General features: G+C 39.4%; 1 protein-coding gene across 1 annotated transcript; it reads right to left on the bottom strand.

The window, feature by feature from the left end:
* Nucleotides 1–1129: 1129 nt before the first annotated feature.
* Nucleotides 1130–4924, bottom strand: LOC149635042 (uncharacterized). Its single transcript, XM_089850914.1, has 12 exons — nt 4871–4924; nt 4674–4815; nt 4418–4619; nt 4247–4333; nt 3816–4189; nt 3519–3722; nt 3333–3464; nt 2679–3268; nt 2397–2544; nt 2207–2335; nt 1944–2110; nt 1130–1246 (listed from the first exon to the last, which is right to left on the bottom strand). Exons 1-12 carry the CDS (start codon nt 4922–4924, stop codon nt 1130–1132), a joined length of 2346 nt encoding a protein of 781 aa, XP_089707040.1.
* Nucleotides 4925–8328: the final 3404 nt, after the last annotated feature.

The raw sequence follows: 8328 nt of genomic DNA on the forward strand, positions 1-8328 counted from the left end.
GAGTATTGGTAACCGCCGCGTGAATGTCTAAACTCAGGTCTTTCTTGTCGTTCTTCCATCCTCTCAAGTGCAGTTTCTAGCTTGGATATCTTCTCCGACAACGCTCTATACTTGGGGTCTTCATCCTGGGTAGCTTTTGTGAGATGGGAACTGGTATTGTTCTGACGGTTCGTGGTCGACAAATCTTGGGAGTAATCAATGGGTGCCGCCGTATGATACTGCTGAGTGTGGGCAACAGGATACGGACTCGGGACTGCGTGAAACCCGTATGCGGTAGAAGCGTGAGGCGTATACGCGATCGACGCCTGACCGGGTAGCGACGCGAACTGAACCGGCACGGACGCGATTGGGGTTGGAGGAGCTAGAAAGCCGACCTGATGAAAATGGTCAGATTTTTGCAAGGCTTTCGCTTGTGTGAGTATGTCGTCCGCAGTTGCCAATGTCATCGAGCTAATCACGGCCGCGTGATTTCTATTGGCCATGCCCGTTAGTAGATGTGTCCGCGTTTCGGCGTCTGTTGTGGAAAGACCACTTCTTTTGCACAAATCGAGTTTGTTGAAAAAATATGACTCGTAGCTCTCATTCGGCTGTTGAGTACGGGCTCTCATTTGAAGTTTCCATTCTTCCTTCGAAAAACGATCTGGAAATGCTGCCAGGAAAGTCCTTTTCCACTCGTCAAAATCTGCCGCGCTCTCACCGATTACTCTATGCCAATTGTAGGCGGTGCTATTGGGAAACAGGTAGCCAGGTGCGGCACTTAATTTGATTGCGGCGCTCCATTTCAATTGTACTGCCATCCTCTCGAACTGAATTAGCCATTCTTCGGCCGATTCACCGTAATTTCCTGAGAAATATCCAATCTGCAAACTAGGGTTCGACTGACATGCCATTTCTATCGTATTGCTCTTTTAAATGTCCAAGTAGTAGATAAGTACGGTCCACGCTGAATATTTCTCGGTGCTTTGTGTTCTTTAACAGACGTAACAAAGCATCTGTGAAGGATCCCACTTCTGGCACCAAAATGTTGCAGTATGTTGTGGGTACAAGTCGCGGACTTTAATAATAATTCCGAGTTTTAACTTAGATTAATATCACATTTATTGATCGTCAGTTCTTTAAAAATACACACTTAATTCCCGTGAATGCCACGACTCAACTCTCCGATAATCTTGTCCCGTTCGTTAAAGGTAAACATCCCCTTATCTCTCGTATCACATGACTTGGGGGCAGAGGGCGTTCGATTGAACTTCATAAAAAACATTCTAGTCTAAAAAATACTATTTACATATTGAGATCTAAAAACCACTGTAACAATATTATACATAGAAGTTCGAAGAAAAGTACGAAAAGCTTTTTGGATGGGTTTTCCCGGAGGCAGCGACAAAATGATCTGAAGATCGCGAAGCGCTTCAATAATCATATAATAAGACTGAAAAGGAGTATGAATCATATCTAAAGTGTATATAATAAGACTGAAAAAGAGTATGAATCATATCTAAAGTGTATATAATAAGACTGAAAAGGAGTATGAATCATATCTAAAGTGTATATAATAAGACTGAAAAGGAGTATGAATCATATCTAAAGTGTAACATATTTAAGCAATTTTTCAAAATAAAGTTTATTTTCAAATTTCGTGGTCATCTTCTGACTCTAGAGCACGCCTATATTACATTCACTATATCTAGGTTTTCTACGGATAAAAACGCCAGCGATAATATGATAAAATAATTTATGTATAAAACATTTTCAATAAAATTATAATTTCAAGTTTATCACGGTTTTATATTTAATTCTTTACATTTTTGGTTAAATTTTTCGATAAAGAAATGCCCATATGCCAGGGGGCGCACTCCTCCTGGGAGGATATATTTTTTGTTATCACAAGCGGATAACGCCTTTTTGGTTTGGTGAACTGTACGCAGATTGTGTTTAGTGCTCACAATCCTTTTCATACTGCACGTCGTTTCTTCTTCGCCAAATAAACATTTCCGATAATCAGCATGGTGAATTGATCGTTTGACGACGCGGCGACGGATTCCCTTTGCGGTTTTCTTTTCACCGTTTTCGGATAGAATAGAATAAATCTTAGGTCTTAACCCTACAAATTCTAATAAAGGTAGAGGTGTAAACATGATTAAGAAAATAATTTTTTCGGAAATATTACCCTTTATTATCACTCCATCCATCTCATCTTTCATCTAACCCAGGACCTTCTTATTCACATCGCTGAAAAGAGGGTGCGATTTCGGACAACCGGAGAAATCAAACCGATCTGCGTGCTCCTTAAAGTCAGCGTATACGTCTAAGGTCTTTATGTCGTACATTAAGCTATCTATGAATTGAAGATAAAGTTAGTGGGGGAAGGAGGGGGGATTTAAGATAAATAAACAAACCAGTATCAGTAAATTGAAGAATGGCCTTATCTCCGTATTTCTCTCTAATAAAATCGTAGTGAAATCGATATAGAAATAATTTGGAAAGATCTAATATTGAGAAGCCAGTGTAGATGGGTCGATTTAGGGTTAAAGTTTTCTTAACCATCTGGATTCCGACCAATTCATTATGATACGTAATGAATTTTTGGAAGGCTGGTGATGATGCCTTTTTAACCGCTCTTTCCTCGGTTTGTACGAGATGGAAATCTATTCGATTCCGTAGATTTTCCGTGGTCTTACCGAAAACGCTGTTAGACGTCCAATTAATAACAAAGATAATGAATATTGATTAGCCTTTTGGTACCTATTGTTCATCAGTTTAAAATAGTCGCGCTGGAATGAATTAGTAGCGTTTTTCCGTTTCTCCGAATTGAAATCTATGTAAGGGCTTAACCAAGGGCCTTGCTTAAACCATAATATTTTATGTACTCTGGTTAATTTTAGACCCTTCGAAAGGTAATATTTTAGATTCCTATAGTGTATGACGTAGTTGCATTTGTTATCCAGACTAGGTACGAGTTTAGGTAGAGTGTCTTTCAGGGGGAGACCATTCTTTTCCATCAATGATTTATAGTATGAGGAAAACTCATCGGTGGTTATTTCCCTCGTCTCTGGTGCTAGCGGATAGCAATTATGGGAACGGTGTAATTCCTTGGGGTATTCCAAATCCACCTCGAGAATGAATCCGTGGGGTGAATCGTCTAGCGTGTTCAGAATGGTCTTCTCGGTATAAGACAGAAGATAGGGCGTCTTGCTATCAGCTAAAATATCGCTGTCCTCATCAATCCAATTGAAGTTATTCATGGGTAAATAGTCCTTCATAACGGTACCTATTGTAAACAATGAAAATAAGATTATAAGAGCATTTTAGCTTATTAATAATCCATAAATTACCGTATAAATTATTTAGGTCGAGATATACGATGTAGTTACTAGGCTTGGATGGATCGTAGTTCGGCAAATCCTTGTTATTAGCCTCGGCAAAACGGTTGGAAATTAGACTCACACCGCCACGTATACCCCTTTCTTAACGTGGAAATTTGTAAATTTCATAAATGAAAACATATTCAAATAAATTACCGATGAATAGATGCATATCCTGGTCTAAGAGCAAATCCAACTTTACATCCGTCATCAGCAGCGCAGTCTGCCAAGCCAAGCCAGGTCCGGTATACGAGTGAGCGGGGTCCAATCGATAGAAATCGAGACACATTGTCCTGAATTCTTCGAACACACATGCTAATTGTAATGTGTCAATTTGGACATATGTGTCATGTAGATCACCTGAAAATTATAAATATTAAAATATCATCCCCCCCCCCCTTAACAGATAAAAATTACCTAAAGTCTTAATTCCAAATTTCTCCTAGACTTCACACGCATGCTGGTAGCTTGCCTCAGAGATAGACTCATCAGTTAATGTATTATAGAAAGCCTTCCTCGACGGTAGTTCAGTTTCCTCAAATCGTTCCATAGAATCCATATAATCATTTGGAAAAGACAACTTCTTGAGAGCTAAATTTACTTGCTCGGGGTTATATGACGCGCTAAGGATCTTGAATTTATCAATTCCACCAGTAGCTAAATTTTGAACAAGGGTGTCCAGCGAAGCCCCCATAAATCGCATCGAATCTAGGAATTGTAATCTCCCAAACCCGAAACTGATATAGGTCTCGGTATTGTTAGGGATGACCGTTATTTTCTCCTCCTTGAAAAGACCAATCTTTTGGAGGATAAGATGGGAATCATACCTTTAAAGAGAAATAACAGTTAAAATGATCGCTGTTAAGAATTAGGAAATAACTTACCGAGATAAGTTGTGTAGAATCACGGGGATTTTCTTACCTAGTTGCATTTTGAGGTTGCAGCTATTGTGCGCCCGACCTCGGAAGCGGCTTAAAATCAGGGGAAATTAAATACGGAACAAAGAAATTAAGTAATAAATAAAACTTATCGGTCAGATGACAATGATCATTCACACGTAGTCCTCAACAGGGAGAATTTTTCTGCAAATGTAGCAGTGGGTTACCCTCTTACTAATTTCCAATTCGCTAGGGGTTAGATTCATTGGAATATTCTGTTCCAGGACCTCGGTTATGGTTTCCACCTCCATCATCAGACTCTCGATAAAAATTTGGACGGCGTCTAAACCTCGATACGTTACGGGCGCACTAGGCTCTCCTAAATATTATTGTTAGAAAGATAGGTTTTTACGATGAGAATTTAGTTACACACCATTTGGGCCTATCACAACGTAGCTGAATCCACAGGCGATGTGTTCCGTAAGTTTCGTGGTAGAAGAGATAGTCTCGTTGTTTGCACAAGTTTGATATCGATTTAAAATGCTCTCAAAATCAGCGTAAATTATGAATGGACACTATAAATGATATCAACTAACATAAGGGAAATATTTTAAAAATAGAAATATATACCTTTTGCATCCATTCGAACTTGTCAAAAGATAGGACGGGGTTTTTGTGAGGCATTTTAATTCTTTGCGAATCATGGATTGAGCAATTTTAACGTGCTCGGTGTGATTTCGTTTCGCGTTCAACCCCGAAAATCTGTGAAGACATCGTCTACACACGTGAATGCGACTTTTGTGAGATGTGAAATGGGACAAAAGTGTACTGAGACTTCGGATGAGGTAAAAATTTTTTTTTCACCGTCAGATAAAAGAAGAAGGTCGATTTCCCTTTCTTCGATCACGCTCTCATCGCTAATATAGAGAGGAAAAACTTCCTTCTCCCAGGCATACAAGTTAATCGAGAGATTGTTTTTTACCTCAAATTTCTTTAAGTTGTGAGAGTTGAGTGTAAAGGGAAAACTAATGTCCGAGCAGTTTAGTTCATTCACGTACTGTTTATACTTTGAAACTTGATTCGCGTTTTGATCGACCGGATGAAGGTGGGCTAAGCATGCCCACTTAAAACACATTCCATCGTCAGACTTTTTATTGAGCACGCTATTTGTATCACGAATTCTATCGGGGGTTCTTATATAGGATCCGCCGACAAGGGGTAAATACTTTATAACATTCACTTGGAGATACAAAATACGGTCGATAACCCAATTACTTCCTAATTCCTGGAATTCATGCATTTGATGCGTAATTTGTTGTACGCATTCGTCCATCTGATTTTGAAACTGGTCTGCTAATAGAGCCGTTTGCGTTTTACTTCGGATGTACGGAATGTGTTCAACTTTATCACCGTTGTTCAGAACTTTAGCATAACGAACTCGAATTAAAATGTTCCACTTTATCCCTTTTCTTTTTAGTAACTGTCCACTCAAATACTTAATCAAACTAAGGATAAGTGGCGTGATAAAAAGTTCGAAGTCAGATTGACAATCTTTAGGAGTATATCGAGCACTAAGAACCGCATCACCTAGGGCTAACATCTCCTCGGCACCGTCGGAAAAAGCATCCTCGGCGGAGGTAGGCGTTTCACCTGATGATTCCTTCAGTTCTGCATAGTGTATACGAGAATGACGCCTCAGATTTCCTACACGCGCGAAACTTACCCCGCACATATCACAAGTATATTTCACCCCATCATGCTGTTCGCGAGTATGTCTCGTTAACGTAGATTTTCCTTTAAATTGTTTAGCACATACGCCACACGAAAACATAGTTTTAAATTATTATTTGTCTTACTAGATTGAAGCACAGAATAAAACAATTACTTAGCTTACTAGATTGAACCTCAGAATGAAATAATTATGGTTCTTCCGAGGTTTATATACCCACCATGTTTTTCTTAAAACTTGAATTCACCCCTTCAAAACAACACTACATTTCCTACAATCGAATCCGCGGGTAGAAATGTTAATTTTTTTATAGAAGTGTAATTGAAATTGACGTACAGATTGAATTCCTACAATCCAATCTCTTAGCTAAAAATGTAGGCCTAAAAATAGAAGTACAAATTGAAATAGAAGTTGAAGATTTTTCTTTAATGTTTTTAAATTTACATGTATTTGTAAAAAGCAATTGATGGGAGCACCAATAATCGATTGGAAGATCTCATCTAGAAGTATCTGCCGCTGTAGTTCAGGTGTCTCGACGATGGGTTTTTTTCTTCGTTTTTTAGGTTCAGCCAACCCTGTCAACTTAGTCCTTTTTCGGGGGTTTACATCAAAAGATGATGGGGGTGACTCGAAGGTTGTGGTGGTGCTTGATAAGATGGGTGGAATTAGATCTTCCACCGTTAGGTGAGGTACGATTGTCGGTTCAAGGGATGTCGATGCTAACACGAATGACGGTAGATTGACCGGCAATGGATTAGGCGATGCGTCTGTTATCGGGGCGGCAACTTGAATACCGAGGAAGTCTAGAATATTGACCACCTCAGCTTCACCCTCCACTGGCAAGGGAATTTTTTGGACCTAAATGAAGATATTCCAGTTAACACAAGATTAAATTATAGACATTTCTGAAAATATTGTCTTACCGTGATGTACTGTTGACTTCTTTTTAGCCCATTTTTTCTAATGTTGCCCAGATTGGCGTAGTAAGGTAGATCCACCCTGGTCTGACCGGAGGGTTCGTCAGGGAAAACCCCGTTATGTCAGGATCAGTGGTATTTTTTTATTATAATTTCAAATACTTTGAAGGTTATTAACAAATTGGGGGCTATTAACCCCAATGTTGCAGTGTAGATGATTCTACAGATGGTGGGCTTGCTAGACTCCATGGTTTAATTCCGTATTTACTTTATAATGATACTTCCCGACGGGTCGAGTTAGAATGATACTTTCCGTAAATCTGAAACGCTATTTATACCAATTCTATCCACACCACGTAATATAACACTCAAGTTTGAATTTAATTTTTATTTTCAGAATAAATGTTCGCACTAAATCTTTTCAACCATAAATTTAGTCTGAAAGCTATAGAAAGACAACAATATTCTGTATTTCTATTAGACCAAGAGCCAGTGACCTGGATCTTACCTCATAAAGTACAAAAGGTCTGACCACTGGAATGAGTTCAGTTTTGATGCTCATTAATAGATTTGGCCGTCTTACGCGTCACAGCTGGGACATTTGAGGGGGGCGGGGTCATGTTTGACCCTAATGAGGTATGATTTCTTACCTCATGAGGTACATGAATAAAAAAGGTGGCAAATGATAGAACTGGAAATGGCGATTCCAAATATACGAAATCTGACGTCATCAAAGGGGGCCATCAATAAATCAGACGGGGGTTAAAATGGTCGAATGAGGTATGAATTCTTACCTCATGAGGTACATGTATGAATCCGGTGTTGTTTGATAGATCTGGTCGTGCTAAATAACAGAATATAAAATCTGACTGGAAAATACGCGGCTTAGGTTTAATCTGACGGCCTAATTCTTGCGTCAGACTATGACAACTTCGTGCCTCATAAAGCTAGATTCCCACTCGACCGAAAAAACCGGCGCAAATCACGCAGCATACGGTAGAAATTTTACCTTACGCCGTCGTCCGACTGTAGACTGTTCACACTACGACTGAATTTTGAGTTTGGCGGTGGATATTTTTGGGTCACGTGACAGATTAGAGTGGTTTCCATAACATTTATTTTGCACTCTGAATTGGTATCTCTGTCCCATTGGCGCTTAGATCGTACAAGAAAGTATATTTTCTAACTTCCTCAATAAAGACTTCCTTACTAACATCTTACCTCAATATACTTCTATTAGATACACTTTTCTTTCTTCGTGGCATGTTTCCGACCAAAAAAACATGGCGGCTATCAATCTATCAAGCGTATGAGTGCACTCTTGAAATTTATGACGTAGTCAGTGGGATAATTTCATTGGTTGAGACACCGGCGTAACGCCGAACACGACCGAAAAATAAAACACAACTTGCGCCCGGCCGAGCGGAAATTCCGTCGGGCTC

Source organism: Phalangium opilio, unplaced genomic scaffold (genome assembly GCF_054372755.1).
Source record: "Phalangium opilio isolate 3A_F unplaced genomic scaffold, DU_Popi_V2 ptg000095l_1, whole genome shotgun sequence".
NCBI lineage: Eukaryota > Metazoa > Arthropoda > Arachnida > Opiliones > Phalangiidae > Phalangium > Phalangium opilio.

Bases quoted from the DNA above. Each gene is read 5' to 3' on its own strand.
- LOC149635042 (XM_089850914.1), bottom strand. From the start codon at position 4,924: ATGCCTCACAAAAACCCCGTCCTATCTTTTGACAAGTTCGAATGGATG. The intron at 4,334-4,417 runs GTGAATGATCAT...CCTGATTTTAAG, and splicing joins CTCCCTGTTGAGGACTACGT to CCGCTTCCGAGGTCGGGCGC. The intron at 2,336-2,396 runs GTTTGTTTATTT...TTCAATTCATAG, and splicing joins TCTTCAATTTACTGATACTG to ATAGCTTAATGTACGACATA.